Source organism: Sesamum indicum, linkage group LG3 (genome assembly GCF_026168435.1).
Source record: "Sesamum indicum cultivar Baizhima isolate 11 linkage group LG3, ASM2616843v1, whole genome shotgun sequence".
NCBI classification, from domain to species: Eukaryota; Viridiplantae; Streptophyta; class Magnoliopsida; order Lamiales; family Pedaliaceae; genus Sesamum; species Sesamum indicum.
Window position 1 is genome coordinate 22,478,351 of NC_142659.1, and position 17,509 is coordinate 22,495,859.

Genomic DNA, 17,509 nt, shown 5'->3' on the forward strand with positions numbered 1-17,509 from the left:
CCACGGCTCTCAACCCAGTGGAGCAGGACCCTCTTGCCAACTGAAGAGAGGAGGGACTCCAGGAAACCAAGATATGGACGAGCGGATCTCTATTGGGCTCCAGCAGGATCGATCCACTCCTGCTGATTTTGTAGGAAAAGAAGCAGTTGGGCACCTGCCCCCGATATCTGTCGCTCCCTGAAGAAGGAAATGGTAGAACTTCGCCAGCAGGTAGCCAAGGAGACCCTGCTTGTTGAGCGGGGCATTCTTTTCAGTGAGCATATCATGATAGAAGAACTTCCTGCCTATTTCCGAATACCTTCATACCTCCCTGCTTATAATGGTACCATAGATCCAGCTAAACACATCCGTAAGTTTGAAAATGCAGTCCTACTGCATAGGTATACTGATGGCATTAAATTTCATGTTTTCCTTATTACGCTAATAAATTCTTCCCAACAATGGTTTGGCCAACTCCCTGCTGGATCAATTAAATCTTTTTCAAAATTAAGTTCCCTCTTCTAGCACCAATTTGCTAGTAGCAAGAAGTATATAAAGTCAATCATTAGCCCCCTTTTACTTCCCATTCCATTCCACTTCTCTTTTTCTCTTATTTGAACCAAACAAATCTTAAAAATCAAATATATAATTATAAATAATAAATTATTATATCATATCTGATCACCCCAACCAAACTAAACTATAAAAATTATTATCCCTATAAGGCAGAACATTTGCAATCCATTTTTGCGTGGAAGTGTTGTGACCATAGGAAGGGTCAATAATCCTCTCATCTCAAGGAGTTAAGTAATTTAATGTTTGTTTTTGTCATGATGTATACATACACCAAAAATAAGGTTAAATTACTGTTCCCAGACCTAAAAGTAATTTGTTGAAACTTGAAGCCCATCTGTCAACGTCCGAACAGCTGAAAGGATTGCAAGTTTGGAGTTGTCTGTGGATGTTTTTGTCCTAATTGTTCTACTGTTTTGCTACAAGAAAATGAAGGCAAAGATCGTGTATTATTACAGTCATTTCACTAGAAGATAAATTTTAGTTATTAAAAAAATTTGATTTAAAATAAATAAAAAAGTTGGGTTGAGAAGGGTATCTTGGTCTTACAAATTAGAGTCGATATTATTAAAGAGACTTTCGTTACTTCTTATACTTCATGAGAGTGACTGCATTGCAGGTATACTTTAAGACAACAAAGTGTGTATTGAATTTTCTATTTTAAATCATATTACATCTCTTACTTCATTTAATCTATATAGTCCACGCATATAAATCTATCCTTTATATACATATATATATTTTTGATAATTAAAAATTCGAAAGATATCCAAAAGAGTTATTTTACTTTGTGTAATATTATGCAAGTTTTGGATTGATCTTATATAAAAATAAGGATAAATTATATAGATAGCCTATGACGCCATTTGTTTTTGTAGTTCAAAAAAGTGGTTAATAGAGCCGATTAAATAATAATAATTGCATAAGTTTTATTCAATGTTTACAATATTGGTTAGAAGTACGAAATTATCAACTTGCACTTTGTATCGTCAACTTCTATATACAATCTCAAGTTTTATATTTGGTCTCTCTTATTATTAAGTTTTCTCTTAATAATGGATTTCTCGCTTTTGTTTTAAATATAGTTTGTCAAATTTAAATATATAAAAGAATAATTAATTTTTAAATTTTAATTTAACTGTGGATATACACTTGTAACAATAGAATTTGTTTCGATTAAACTACAAATGTCTCATATGATCAGAAATTAGCATCCCCTGTATCAACATCCAGACATTACTCGTACAGAGTATATCATACTTGTTACAATACAGATTGCACCACATATAATATGTCGTCAGTAATTGTTCATCATACAGTTTCCACCACTGCCTAAATACACACCACCAAGCCAAATTGACAAGCCTAGTACCAACTTATACTTCACAAACTGCTCAAAACTCTGTGTTTCCCAAGGTTCGATGTCTTGCTTTCTCCCTTCCATTGTAGTTAGACTTATGTCCCACAAAACTTACCATGTCCATTTGACAAAGTAAGGATCTGGTTCAATTCCACCTTCTTATACCCCTAGCATAGACTAGGATATTATCAAGAATCAAATTAAATCTCTTGAACCAATGTAACATTAGGATGCAACCAGATAGGGCACACTTGCCATGATTTTAATTCATGCCATCATGATTGGAGGCTGCGGCAAACTAACAAGACCCAATGGGGAAATTAATCAAGACAAGTACACAACATTTTTGCCAAGGTTTTTTTATTATTTTAATTATTTTCAAGTCAAAGAAAGAAAGATAGGCAAAATGTGTCATCACCAGCGAGTTGTATTAGCTGCTATGTTTATTTTCCGAGGAAAATTCTATTTACCACATCGACTGGCAATGCATAAGCTGGATCTATAGCCTTCAATCCTGGAAATTCGAGAAGTGAAAGACCTGAAGCCACAAAACACGAAAAGCTTTGTCAAACAAAATGGTGTTGGAAACTGAAATGATGTCTGGCTGAACACAGGAAAAGTAATAAGAGATCATACACATTTTCTTATACCTGGAAGCATAATTAAGCTTACACTATCACTCACCAGCGACACCAAAATAGGTGTGGAAGACATCAACAGCGTCATCTGGCCTATCTGAAATTCCTCCATTCTCTTTATCCTACATCATTAAAGGATGTGAGCACACGAATTTCTTACTTCATGTGATAGGTGAAAAAACATGATTCTATGAATAGAAACTCCAAACTGAAACTCATTTTCCAAACCCAATTATAACCTGACAATCCAATATGAAGTTAACAAGCTTTCCTTTGTCAATCCAGTGAACTCTATCAATCATGATTAAGCTAGAAAGAACCCACCATGAGTAGCAGACCTGAAATTACGATTTGTTTTTAAATCAGAACTGTGTTTTTAATTTCTTTTTACTTTTCCTTTGACAGAAAAAGTATATACAAGCAAACAATCACCCACATCAGGAAGCTTCTCGGGACGCCCATTCAGACCTCCAGATTTTACTTGTCGTTCACATAGCCACCATCCAAGGAGGTCCTTATCAACATGATGCAGAGAACCAGTAATAGCAAGAGCTCCGACACAACAGAAAACTGCAATAAAAGTGGACTGAAATGAATGTCATCAAAATACTTGTTTATTGTTCTGGATTAAGTTCAAATTCAGATAACAGGCTCGGATGTTGTGCCATCCTAGTTGTGTAAGATCATCACCACTTGACATTTAATCTTAGATTTCTCTATGAATGAATCAAGCTCTAATACTTCTCATTCTAATCCTCTTCCATTTACTTTTGGTCCTTTAAATGGGAGAAGTTATCAGCAATGGTTAAAAATATTACAGCAGTTCAGTCATTAATGGAGCATATCAACCCCAGTTTGCTCTCAGTAATTAACAGGGGAAGATGACTAATTAGGGAAAAAAAGGGGGGAAGAAAGAGGATGAGAGGCATAAATAGTTGGTATCAGTCAGAGGGGGTGTCATTTCTAATAGTACACCGGTAACCACTGGAATTTATATCAGTTAGCCCCATTCATGAGAATTTTGGTACCTTTTAGCTCACTAACATCTTCTAAACCAAAAAGTTGCCAAATAACTGAATTTTTGAACATGACAGTTCTATTTTGACGCACATATTTCGCTACTGGATCATCATTAACTTATTAGCATTTTCCCAACCAAAGTCCCATTAGATCAGTTTGCGAATTTATATATTCTCCTCATGCGTGACCTGAATACAATCTTTCAGATCCAATTATTTTAAAAGAGTTCCGTTCTAACCATCAAGCGAATGTGCAAAGGGAAACAGTTAACCAATGGGTCAAAATCATCATTCCAATTGTTTGTCTATAAGTTAGCAGAATAATACCACATTACCACTCAAAATCCACATCCTATGTAGGTAGGGGACATAACAAATGATTGAAAACAATCCACAAGTACATGTAACATCTTAAAACATACATACTTTGCCCAGCGTGAGATTCTGCTCCAGGTGTGCATCCAAATCCACCATCCAAATTCTTGCAACTGACAATGTACTTTACAGCTCTTTCCACATTTATTTTATCCAAGCGGTGTAATAATGCAAGAGAGCATATTGCAATATACGAAAACCTAGGAAAACAGTGGGTTTGTGATTATGTTTCCTTCAAAATTTTAAACTGAAATTAATAAGATAAAAATGGTAACAATTTTCCAATTTGGAAGGAAACAAGATACAAATTAACAGGGCAACACAGAATACTAGAGAATACCGTGTATCTATTTCACCCCACATGTCACCAGAAAATGATCCATCTTCATTTTGTAGGCTTGCAATATCTAGCTACTAGGTTAAGTTTATCAGCATATTGAATGTTTTCTTATTTTCAAATGTATTAAAGAAAGGAATAAGCTTAACAGGAAAAAAGAAACTGCTCAGCGGGAAGCAACTCCAAGAGTCATCCTTAGTAACGCCTGCGTCGATGCAGATTAGCAACCACCATCCAGAATTTTCAACAGAGGTATCTAAAAGTTGACACTTTAACAAGGACTTTAGATGCCTATGTTTAACTCATAGAAATCAACTTCAAGAACTATCCAAAAGACTCAAAAATAAATATTGGAAGATACAATTTGCAACGTTCTCAACGTCAAGAACATCTATCTTGTCAAACAGCGCCAAAACCTGAATGGCACTCAGTGTGTACAATATGTGAGGATCATGCCCTATATTACCACCAAAACCACCTGCATGAACAAAGGTGTGACAAAGAATAAATCAAATTTATCAGGGTGAAGGAGTTACTGCATTGGCTAACTAAACAAGCTGGGAAATTCAGATTAGTCAAAGATACAAACTCATTTGGTTTTCCTATAGACCTCCATTCGACTTATATTTGATTATAAGTGTAATCGTTCTGAATAGAATAATCAATGCAAGAATACAAAACCAGATTCATGTTGGCACTGCATGATCCATGACACGACCTCATCTTGATCCACTGCATCAAGCTTTCCTAAAATATCAAGTGTTGTCAATCCCCAATAAGCACCATTTACCCTTAGGTGCTCCATCACCACAGACTCGAAATCATCCTTTTTCTGATACAAAAGGAGCTCAACATTAATTTTTCTTTATGCTAATTGAGAAGAGAGTCCTGATTATTTATGTTAATTACTTATCAAAACTATAACAAGTAAGCAGAATGAACATACATTAAATCAAATAATTATGAGTACCAGCTCACTAAAAAAAACAAGTAAATAAAAACACAAAAAACACAAAATAAGCAAGATTTATTTGGGGTTTCAAAAATCTTAAGCACAGATGTAAGCATTAATCACATTATGCCGAAGAAGAAAAGAACCTTCAAATCTATGAGATACATTATCTCATCTCTTAATGCTCCAAAATGCCATTAAAACCATACCCGAACAGCGTAAAGAAATAAATGCATAGGAGGCATACCTTTTCAACTGATAAGATGTACTTAACATGCTTTTCAGTCATGAGCTCTGCCATTCTGTCAACAAATCAAAATGAGAATAAAGACCAGAAAATGTAAAGCTGTTCAAAATAAAAGGTTTATTGCATCCCGTAAAAGTCCATGGAATAGCATACATCTTCTTGTTCAAAATAAACGATTCTGGTTGTTCTCACTGCATAAAATGATCCAATCACTACCGAGTTCAGAAGAAATGCAAAACAGTGGTAAAATTATTTCTCACTGCGTTTGTTGCCCTAAGCAATTATGGGGTTCTTCAAATCAAGCAGGTAGATTTTGTTAGAGGAAGATAGGGGAGATGTACCTGGAGAAGTTTGTGGACGGCCACAGCAACGGCAGCCGCCGGTGATGTTCTCCGATCGAGTGGTGGATTGAGAGTTTGGGGGTTTCTACCGTGACTGAGAACTGAGGAGAGAAAAGAGAGGAGACAGTCGAAGCTAATTCTAAATCTAATTGTTATAATTAATTAATTTTATTTATTTTCCAAATTTTACCATTATGATCCCCATATTATTGACATTCTTATTTTAAATATAAAAAATTATAATTATAAAATAAAGTTAAGGATCTCGTATTTATGAAATATTTTATAGACTTTATTACAAAATTACGAATACTAATCTAGATATCCAATCCATATCTCACACCAAGTTATTGGGATGAATAATATTTTAGGAAATAAATAGAGTCAAATCTAATCTTATGGTTCCTTAATTCTGCTATTTGTTGTAGTATTGTATCATGCTATCTTCCTTAGCTTCATGCAACCCCCACTTGTTTGACTATTAGTTGCGAGTCGGAATAAACTATTAAATGTCTAGCCCCTACGTCATGCACCATTTTGAGGCCTGTTACAAGTGCTTCGTATTCGGCCTCATTGTTGGAAACCCTAAACCCGAATTTGATGGTGAATTCCAAGTGTTCCCCTTGGGGTGAAGTGATGACCATCTACATGCAATAGCCATCTCTCGGCTTGAGGGGCTTCTCCATCAGAGGTTCCTGTTGTCTCGGAAACAAAGTCAGCTAGAGCCTAGGCTTTTGATGGTAGTTCGGGGTAAATAGAAGATGTCATATTCACTTAATTCTATCGCCCATTTTATCAAGCGTCCGGACGTATCTGGCTTACCCAATGTTTGCTTCATTGGGAGATTAGTTTTTACTCCAATGGGATGTGAGAGGAAGTATGGACGTAGCCTTCTGGTAGTGATGACCAGAGCAAAGGCCATTTTCTTTCTAAAGGTATATTGCCCTTCTACTCCATTGAGTACTTTACTAACATAATATATGGGCATTTGCTTCCCATTATCTTTGCAAACGAGGATAGAGCTGATAGCTTGGGAGGTAACTGATAGGTACATGTAGAGAGGGGGCCCCGGAGATGGTTTTACTAACAAGGGGAGTCCTGCTAGATATCACTTGAGTTCTTCAAAGTTTGCTGGCAAATATCATCCCATTCAAAGTTTTTTGCTTTCCACATAACCTTGAAAAAGGGTAAGCTTTTTCCGCCGACTTGGAGATAAAACGGTTGATTCCTGCTACTCTTCCCGTTAGCCTTTGTGCTTCATTGATATTGGAGGGAACCTTCATGTCCAGAATGATCTTGATCTTTAGGGGGTTAACCCCATAAATCCTAGGAAGCGTCCTCCTTTCACTCCAAATGCGCATTCTCCCGGATTAAGTTTTAGCCGATTGTTTCTCAAAATTGAGAATGTTTCTTCTAAGTCAGCAACATAGTCCTTGGTCTCTTGCTTTTTACCAACATGTCATCTACGTATACCTCGACAGTCCTTCCAAGTTTGAATATTTTGTCTACCAAACATTGGTAGGTGGTTCCGCCGTTCTTCAAGCCAAATGGCATGGCCACATAACAGAATGTTCCATCGAACGTGATAAAACTGACTCTTTTGCGATCTTCTGGAGCCAACATTATTTGATGATACCCTTGAGACGCTTTCATCATGCTTAATAATCCATATCCTGATGTGAAATTTACGAGTTGATCATTCGAGGTAGAGGATAAAAATCCTTAGGGCATGCCTTATTAAGGTCCCTGAAGTTAATGCACATTCTCTATTTTCCTCCTAGCTTTGGCTACTCAAACCATGTTGGATAACTACTGGGGGAATTGTATTTCTTTAATGTGACCTGCTGCCAATAATTTGTCAGCTTCAACTTGGATGATTTTGCCTTTTTTTGGCCCAAACTGTCTCTTCTTTTATTTTACCGGCCTAATGTTGGGATCTATCTTAAGGTGGTGAGTTATAACATTAAGGTCAATCCTTTCTAAATCTTGGAGGTTCCATGCAAAGATGTCGGCATTGCGACGTAAGCATTGAATTATTTCTTTACGTATTGCATTCTCCATTTGAGAACCAATACGTGTAAATTGACTCTCCGGGTACGAGTTCAACGTTCATCAGCTCTTTAGTCGATTGGACCTTGGGGGATGCTCCCTCGTTTTCTTTATCCTCGGTAGCTCCCTTCCCCCGTTTGCTGGGAAGCGCTTCTTTAGGTACTTCGCCCTTGTCTATCTTTTGCCCTTTGTGTATGGTCTTCATGTAACATTTACGAGATTGGAGGAGGTCTTCTTGCACTTCTTTCACGCCTCCAGGAGTAGGGAACTTGATTTTCATATGATAAAGTGGAAATCACGACTTTAGAAAGCGTTGGGGGTGGGTCTCCCCAAAATGACGTTATACGCTGAGGGGGTGTCCACTACTAAGAATTTCAATAGGAAAGTCCTCGGAGTGGTACTGGTACCTAGGGTCAGAGGGAGCGAAACCATGCCCCTAGGATGGACTACTTGGCCCGCGAATCCATACAAGGAGGTGTTTACCTTTTCCAAGGGAGTGTCCCCTAATTGCATTTGATCATAAGCCTCTCCAAATAATATGTCCACAGAGCTCCCCGAATCTATGAAGATACGTCCTATTTCGTAGTTGGCTAATAACGCTGTAATGACTAGGACATCATTATGAAGGCTTTTAAGAGCCGATCTTTCTACTCTCCCAAACTGGATGAGAGGGGTGTCCTCTATTGCCCCAACATCCCATATCTCTTTTATGGTAACCCTATGCACTTCTCTGACTTGAGCCTTCTTGGCATGATGAGAGTCGCCTCCACGTGGACCTCCTGCAATCATTCAAATGGCCCCTTTGCGAGGGGGGTCGTTAGTGTCAGTCTTGCCTCCAAATGGGCCTTTATGCTCTTCCCCCGAGGGAGCTTCGGGGCTGGAAATTTTTGCTTTCTTCCTTTTATTAGTCTCTTACTTTTTATATGGCCCCGTCCCCTGAGCTTTTTTCCAGCAAACATACTCCTGAAGATATTCACTATGTTTGTTTTCATTTCCAAATTATTTTCGGGACAAGTCAAAACATACCCAATGTTTTGCCATCATTCAAAAACACCTTATTTAGGTGTTTTTGAATGTTTTAGCATAAATGCATACATATACACACATATACATAAATATATATAAAAAAGGCATGATTTGACAGTAAATAGTAATTTTTGTCTCCCAAAACACAACGATAAACATATAATACTTATTTTAGATTATCTCCAAAAACAAATCCAAACATACATACTATCTCTAACACACACTTATTTATCTTTGTTTTTCTCTCTCTATCTCTATAAAGCACAACAAAACACTCAGAAAGCGAATCCAAACATTATGATTCATTCTAGATAAGCCTTCTGATCTCGTTCTTCAAATATCGACACTCTTCAGTGCTATGACCATAGTCATTATGGAAACAACATAATTTGTTCGACATTGGACTTGGGGGCTTTCTCTCCAAGCTTTAGGACGAGTTAGTAAATCTTTTTCCTTTACTGCCATAAGGCCTGAGTTATGGGTATAGATAGAGGGGTGTACATAGCGTTAATCCTTTGGAAGGGTGGTTTCTTGTCTTTGAAATATGTTCGAGGTTTCTTAGAGGAGGTCTCCTCTCGCACTTCCTTCCTTTTTTCTCCATAGCTTTCTTTTTTAGCTGCTTGGGCATCCTCCATCTTGATGTATTTAGTTGCATGAGCTAAAAGGACGTCGAACTTGGAGACGAGCTTTTTGGCTAGGGACTTGAAGAAGTCTCTGTCCAAAACTCCTTGAGAGAAAGTGCTAGCATATACATCTTACGTGGCAGAGAGCACCTCTAATGCAGCAATGTTGAATCGCTGTAAGTATTCGTTCAATAACTCATTGTGTTTTCGTCGTACGACAAAAAGACTGAGTTCTGTCTTTCGGAGCTTGCAACTACTGAAAAACTGATGCAAGAAAAGAGATCAAAACTCTTGAAAACTTCCTATTGCTCCCAAGGGCAATTGATTGAACCACTATTATGCTGCCTGAGCGAAGGTGGTTACAAAGATGCGGCATTTCATTCCATCTATGTATCAATGCAGGAGAGCAGCATTCTCAAAATGTGAGAGATGCTCTTGGGGGTCATTTGTTCGGTCATATGCAGCAATAACAGGGATACGACAATTTGCTGGAAGTTTATCTCCATTAGTACTAAGGTACAGGAAACCCTTTTAAAGGTATTCCAGACGTGCCACCCATTTTTGAGGGACTTCTTTAGGAACTGCGGGATGAGATCCCTGTTCTCCGATCAACTGGGTCTTGGGCAAGGGGGCATCTCCCCTCTATTGGGCCCTCTTTAGCCCCTCCTTCAGGTATGAGCATCCCTCATAGGAGCTTGACGAGTAGGTATTAGCACTACCATCTGCTCTAGAATTGCAGCCACGACCACTTGCTAGATAGCACCCAATAAAGCTGGGGAGATTTCTCCTGAGGTAGTGCTAGACGGGATCAACCATGGGAACCCCATCTTGGGATGTGGCCTGGGCACGAGAAGGACTGGGGTTGAATCTCCATCAATTGGAGTGAGGGAGGATCCTGCAATGACTTGCAGAGGTTGGTTATTGCCTGCGGTTTCTAGAGCTTTTTGTTTATTTGCGATGTTGCTAGGGGTTTCCATGATAGCTCACGTCTTTAACTTAAGTTGCCCACAGACGACACCACTTGATGCGTGCGATCTTAGCACGAAATCGATAGCCTTGAACTTGAGCGATGGGCCTAAAAAAGAATACGAGAGAAAATATATGCAAAAAAAAATATTAACACTCTGACGCCCAAGTTAGTATTGGATTTGAGGATTAATAATTCAAAATAATAAAAAGTGTAGAGAGAATAAAGCATGATAGTGAAGTAGAAACAAATTGTGTTTAACAGTGCAGTAGGAATGCAGCAAAATAATAGTCGAATCTTCGTCTATTTGAAGGTATTCCCCGCGCTTGGGGATGGGATCTCCATTATAGAGGAGTGCCCTCTTTCGCCAGGGAACTGGTCACGCTTCCTACTCTTCTGGATGAACGAATAAAATTAGTTGGGATAAGACATGATCAGGCCCTATCTTTTAGTGATTTTGCCGTCAGGATCATTATTTACTTGAGGAAGAGAATCCATGCCTGGGATGCCTCCCGGTCCTAGGGAGTCTGATTGACTCAAGAGTCCAGGTTCTTGAGGAAACCTCCCACACCACGCATACTCCATGCTGGTGGAAGGGCATACGTGGAAGGTCCAAGTGCACACCACGTGGGTTTCAGAAAGGGATGTATGCATGGAGGCTGGGCCAGCTGACGATATTCGGGCCACAATATTGGGCTATATGAAACGGGCTTCTCCACCTGAGCGACCATATTTAGGGAAGGAAGACCTCCTCGCTCGTTCTTGGTCCGTAATTTAATATTTAAATTATTCAAAACTAATTTTATTTATATATTAATTAAATAATTTAATATTTAAATTATTGAAAGGTGCAATTTTATATAGAGATTCAATAAAAAGTTAAAAAATAATTTAAATTTAAATTAAAAATTAGTATAAATAATAAAAAAAATATATATGGGGTCATATTACTCATCTTCATAAATATTACTTTGATATCCCTTCTACCTTTTGATAATTATAGAAACACCCCTAAGGGTATTTTTGTCCTTTTTTAAAGGTTGGCCTAGTCAACAGGAGCATTTTTGGGTTTTAAAGGCTATAAGAGGTGATTTTTATAATTTTTTAAAAATATGAGAAGTTTGTGCAAATAGACAATAGGCGAGAGAGTGTAAATATAATTATCAATTTAATTTTTTATGGTTAAATCATAGTATATCGTATTCCATTTAATACATATATATATATACACAGTGCATAATTATTTTTAAAAATAGAATATATGATGTCATATTTATACACATTTTGTAGTTGATATATGGATTCTTAATGGATCACACAAGAAAGCCCAAACCCGTACAAAATTATTAAAACAAGTGAATTTTGTGGAGTGGAGAGAGCTGGAGATTTGGTATCCTCCGCCGCCGCCCTAACCTGATTAGGGTTCTATAAAGAAAAGGAGAAGTAAGGGAGAGAGTGATTAATTTGTAGGAGGGAAAGAGGGGTTGGGTTTTTGCACAGGCCATCCAACCATCCATGAATCAAAATGTTATTGGGTGGGTGGCATGTGCAGAAACCTCACTCTTCTATCTCAAGATTATCATTTCCCCTTTGAACTTGGGAATTTTGATTTGAATTGGATTCAGAATGTTTCTTCAGTTTTCACACAAGATCGATTTGACGCTTTCAGGTCCATTTTTTATGTGAAAATTCGATTGTTTGTTGGCGAAGAAATTAGGGTTTAATATTCATTGTGGCAGATGAATTGGGTTTTAACTTTTGCGTGTTGTTTCTTCTTTATTTTCCTCTCCGAATTCTTTGATACAACAAGTATAGCCCTTTAATCAGGAGGTGACGAAACTCATTTTTGACAAGGCAGGAATGCGCATTCGGATAAGAACATTGTAATCTGTTCTTTGCATGTGGAAAATATAAGTGGAGTGGACAAACAAGGAAAACAATATGATGTTGTAAAGCTTATATAGCCGGAAACTGCTCCTTGTTATACAACACAATTCGCAAGTACACCAAAGCAAAGAGTATAATTCTGCTGTTATAGCAATAGCCATCAATAGGTTGTTACACTTTATCGCCTAGGGTTCCCCCGTCCCCTAGCAATTCTATGCCCTGCTCCTATCAACAACGCTCTCCCTATCAGTCCTGTTTGAAGTCCACAAACGAGGGCAACAGTTCCACCAATCGCAACCCATTTCCAGTCGATGCCTCCCTGATCTTTTTGCCTTTCTGTTGTCACTAACTCTTTCCTTTCTTCCTCACCGGACACTTGTTCCCCAGAGTCGGTCTCTTCATCGGTTGAAATCTTGGTGGTGATTCTTGCCATGAGAGCACACCGGGAGAGTGATGCCTCTAACTTTCTAGCAGCTTGATATGCTCTAAAACCGGCATGTAATTTCTTAACTGTTCCCCACATTCCATGGCGAACGCCCAACTTAGCAACATCTTTTGGGATTCCCATGTCCTCATAGTGAATAAGCATGACCTCGCATGCAGACAACTGACCATCTCCTTTACGAGAATGCGCTGCATAATTTTGCACAAGTTATATATGATGAAAGAAGACGAAGAACTAGGTGTGTATATCACCAAAAAGCAAAATCCTCACCAGGCTTGATAACCCAGCTTGAGAAATAAAGATCAACACGCCTAGGTTTGTCACGCCTTGGCACACTTGGATATGGTACCCCCTGCAACCATAGTGTTTCATAATCAGGTGAGTATTGACCAAAAGCTAAGAACGTATACAGAATGTGTAGCAGATGGGTAGTTCAACCAAAGCGTAGTGCCCTAGTACATGGTAAGTTATTCAGGTGAACAGAGTAGTTAACAACACAAAGTCCTCAAGTTTGTAAGGAAGGATGTCAGCTGTAAAGAATGCTAAAACAGCAAACTGCTATAATAACACTCATACCTTTGTCACACAAAAATAAGTTTTCCCTCCTTCCCATATTCTCCTCCCAATGATATATTCTCGATCGCTACAGAAGAAAGGGAACTGCATAGACAGGATATATTAAAGTGTTATCCGTTGAAAAACTATCAATAAAAGAAAAATTACATGAATCATTGCTCTAGCATAGATTTAACAAACCTTCTTAATCCAGTGGACAATCATCATCCCTGTATTAGGGCATTCTTCTAGTATTTTGACATACACAAGCATAGGATCCCATTTAGGCCGAAACTCATCGTCCCAGAAAAAATCTCTAACCAGCTCAGGAGTTGCTTCTTCAAAAATGGTTTTGCTGCGGTACACTGTTGGGCCCATCTGTCAACAATGCGTCTAAAAAATCAGAGACCTACTTCCGTTAAGTAGCATGACCAAAATATATTTTCTTTACAGTAGCCACGTCGCTATAATTTTTACAAGAGACTGAAAAATTAGACACATCAAACAGAAACATCAGAAAGTAGATGAACTATCATGTCATAAATTAGCATAGCTCACTGACATCAATAAGAGACACTGAAACATATACTTAATCATCTGATCCATCTATATCATGGAGCAAACCAGTACAATCTACTCCATGAGAACTCTCCAGAGATCTACAAGGTAGAGCTACCAATGATAATGCATAGTCTCACCTCAGGCTCATGTCGCCAGGCTTGGTATGTCATGTTAGATGTAGAGCGCTCCATCATGCTTTGCCATGCCATTTCCCCATCTTTCCCATCAAGAAGATTTAGTAGGTGCTCCAGGTCTTTTTCTGTAACACTATTTGATAGACCATCTGGGGCTCCAGAGACAGGACTAAAGAAGGAGGAAGACAATAATGAGGGGGTTTAAGAATGTTTTACAGTTGACATGATCAAGAGTCGACCACATTTAAGCAATATACAGCTGGTGGAAGAAATAATATAGAAAAAAAATTCTCATAAATTTAAAGAATTTGATGTCATATTAGCATTCTTAAACATATACTGTCAAAATGATCATAATCATAGCACAAACTAAAGTAAATATGTCACATATAACACATTCTCCTAACAGAAAGGCCTCTTTATTTCATGGTGAAAGCTAAAAAAATTTATAGAATCCATTTCTTATGACTGAATAATTACCTAAACTCGAAACCAATGGGGAGTATGCATGAAGGTCTATTCATCTGAAAATCTATTGAAAATGCCAGAGAATGATGTCGGTCATCAGATCTGGAATTGACTTTTACCCTCTCTAAAGAAAAAGAAGATGGGGGAAGGGACATTCATCATCTAGTGCCTAGCTTTTTCCTCTTTGAAGAATGCCAAACAAATTGGTCGATATAGAGGGTATGATCTCAAGTTAAATATAAAGGATAATTATACCTATACAATCTTTTACATAATTATAGAAACCACAACCAAAAAGCAGGGATAGTTTGTGTAATGATGTTGATATCTATGTGTAAGTTTCCAAAAAACAAGGTGGCTTTGTGTAAATGATGTTGACATTTTTAGTGGGTATATGTGTAATTTTTCAAAACGCAGGGTTGGTTTGTGTAAATAGACCATAGGTAAGGGCGTGTACATGTAATTATCACTAAATATAACTAAGTCATGCTCTTCCACACTTTTTTTAGTATCATTATGTGCCTTTCATGTTGGTGACTGGGGAAAAAAGGAAAAGGAGAGAAAAATGAACTGCCACAAAGTTTCAAACTTTGAAAAAGATTGGCTCATATTGGACTCATCACAAGTCACAAAGTTTAAGTAAATACATTGACTCTATTCACACAGGCTGGAAATGACATTGGTACTTAAATGTAGGAAGACAGTATAATGTAAAACAGAACCAAGACATGCAGCATAGAATTAGTCTGGCTCCACGCCAAGCTGCATCAAACCAACACTATTTATGAAAAAACACTTCATAAACATATATGGATAAAGGATCACAGATCACCTCACAACAACTTCCCCTGACCTCCACTAACAATGGTTATCCTTGATTTCCGTTGATGGTTTTCACTTTTCACATGTTATGGATAATTTTGAAATAATATCTACCCAATCCAAAGTCGGATAAAACCCTGGATAATACTATCTAAAGGACCAAAATATAGGATAAAACAAAGACGACTGATCCATAAAGTTTTCCTCCTTAATAGTCAGGCAATGCTTGTATGATAACCCTATAAAATATAGTAAAGCTTCAATCCCTTAATAAACATTGGATAACAATTCCGGAAGAAACAACTCCATTTATTCCATACCTATCTGAAAAGTAGCTGCTTTCCAGCCAAAGTAAAGGAAGAAGATAGAATTTGTTTGGAATAACGTACAAAACCAGATATCTCCACTGCTTGCATATTTAGCATTTGATGGACACACATCTCTGTTTGCTTACATATTTACCATTTGATATGTAAAATTTCACTTTAAATTTTTACTAAGGGATGTTAACAATATGATTGATTGGGCATTGTTTCCTTGATACTCTGGAAATTCAAAAAAAAATTATACTTCTTAAGTACAAAAAGATGAGGGTTGATATTTGACAGCACAAGTATCAGAACACAGAAATGTTACTGTTATGTTGATGAGACCCTTAATTTGCTTCTTACTGAATCAAAATGGAATTCCGACTTCGCTATAAATCCCAGTTCATTCTAGCATTCTGAAGTGGAAACAATTAGCTTTTTCCTGTTGTTTCGATCTAACTCAAAGACACACAAGAGAATAACACCATTACTGTCTACCTCATCATAAAAGACTTATTAAAAGATACACACTACTTTCCATTTTAATCCAACCAAGCGTATCTAACATTACCTGGCATCAACAGATTCAGAACTATTACATACAAAGAAACACATATCAGTTTCTTCATAGATAGACCAACAAACATAACCGTTTGCGATCATTCATATAGGAATCGATTTATTAAAGCAAAAAGTACAGAAAAAGGAGAAACACAAGAATAATATACATACTTGATCTCTCCACAGCTAGCATCATCAACCACGACCAACTCCTGTGCGGCAGCCGCCGGAGCCGAACTAGAAGCCGAACCCACCAGCTCCTGAGCTGACAACGACTTCTCCAGCTTACGGCTCCTGCCACGAGACCGAGACCAAAGACCACGACACAGGGAAAAGGCCGAAAGCGCCGTGAACGCGAGCCAGAATCTCCGCGCGCCCAACCCCGGGGGAAGGGTCCAAAGGAATCGGAGTTTGGATCGGAAACCAAGGAAAACCAACCCGGTCCACCTCGGCCGCCATGACCACCCGATCAACAAGCCGATCATCACGGCCACCCAAATCGGCACCGCGCAAACCAATATGTCGACGAATGCTTCCATTAGCGCGGGACTGTTGAAGAATTCCAGCGCATTATTGTTGAATTCAATCCATCCCCCATCCATTTCTTCAATTTCTTGGGAAAAATATCAAGGGAGAATTGTTCTGGGCTATTCCTAGGGAGATGTCGCTACATGGGATTCGGCCATCGTTGAATTGGATTTGTTGCCGCAGCAGAGAGAGAAACAGAAACAGAGGAGAGAGAGAAAGTGGGACGCGGTGGGAATGAACCTATTTAACGGGAATGGGATAAAATTGGTTTTTACAGTTTCGTACAGTTGGTCTTTAAGGTACAACCATTCAAAAATGATGTACAACACCAAATATAGAGATTAGGGCCAATTACACTTTGCCCCTTCAATTATTGTTAATGGGAGATTTACCCTTCTAAATTAATAAATATAACACTTACTCCATACAATTAAATTTTTAACTAATATTACCCTTATATTATATGTGCATATATATATAGTATAAAGAATCTCTTTTTTCTTTTTTAACAATTTTGCATTTTAAATTGAATTGAAAAAATTAATTGGACGAAGTATATTTTAATTATAATAAATTAAAATATAATTGATGAGTTAAATGATTTAAATTTTATTATAGTTGACAGACTAAAAATTAATAATGAATAACTACAATAAATACACAAAAAAATTATGAAAATATTTTTTTCTAATTTGAAAATAAAATTTAGTTATTAACTATTTATTCTTTTAATAAAAATGAGTAATTACATATC

The 17,509-nt window shown here is 37.6% G+C and overlaps 2 protein-coding genes across 4 annotated transcripts; both read right to left on the reverse strand.

The window, feature by feature from the left end:
- Nucleotides 1-1,749: 1,749 nt before the first annotated feature.
- Nucleotides 1,750-5,982, reverse strand: LOC105158431 (geranylgeranyl transferase type-2 subunit beta 1). Of its 3 annotated transcripts, none has more exons than XM_011075189.3 (11): nt 5,822-5,982; nt 5,481-5,535; nt 4,963-5,113; nt 4,643-4,759; nt 4,285-4,351; nt 3,996-4,144; nt 2,987-3,120; nt 2,790-2,888; nt 2,597-2,672; nt 2,383-2,450; nt 1,750-2,079 (listed from the first exon to the last, which is right to left on the reverse strand). In XM_011075189.3, exons 2-11 carry the CDS (start codon nt 5,532-5,534, stop codon nt 2,008-2,010), a joined length of 987 nt encoding a protein of 328 aa, XP_011073491.2. In that variant the 5' UTR covers nt 5,535; nt 5,822-5,982; the 3' UTR covers nt 1,750-2,007. The 3 variants fall into 3 exon arrangements, with proteins under 3 accessions (XP_011073491.2, XP_020547846.1, XP_088734161.1); XM_020692187.2 differs by having other exon boundaries at nt 1,750-2,210; XM_088878035.1 differs by having other exon boundaries at nt 1,750-2,450.
- A 6,436-nt stretch (nt 5,983-12,418) lies between these two features.
- LOC105158432 (uncharacterized) lies at nt 12,419-16,985 on the reverse strand. The gene is made up of 6 exons (XM_011075190.3): nt 16,399-16,985; nt 14,072-14,237; nt 13,575-13,751; nt 13,395-13,478; nt 13,089-13,170; nt 12,419-13,006 (listed from the first exon to the last, which is right to left on the reverse strand). The coding sequence occupies exons 1-6, from the start codon at nt 16,827-16,829 to the stop codon at nt 12,552-12,554; spliced, it is 1,395 nt and encodes a 464-aa protein (XP_011073492.3). The 5' UTR covers nt 16,830-16,985; the 3' UTR covers nt 12,419-12,551.
- Between the last annotated feature and the right edge of the window lie 524 nt (nt 16,986-17,509).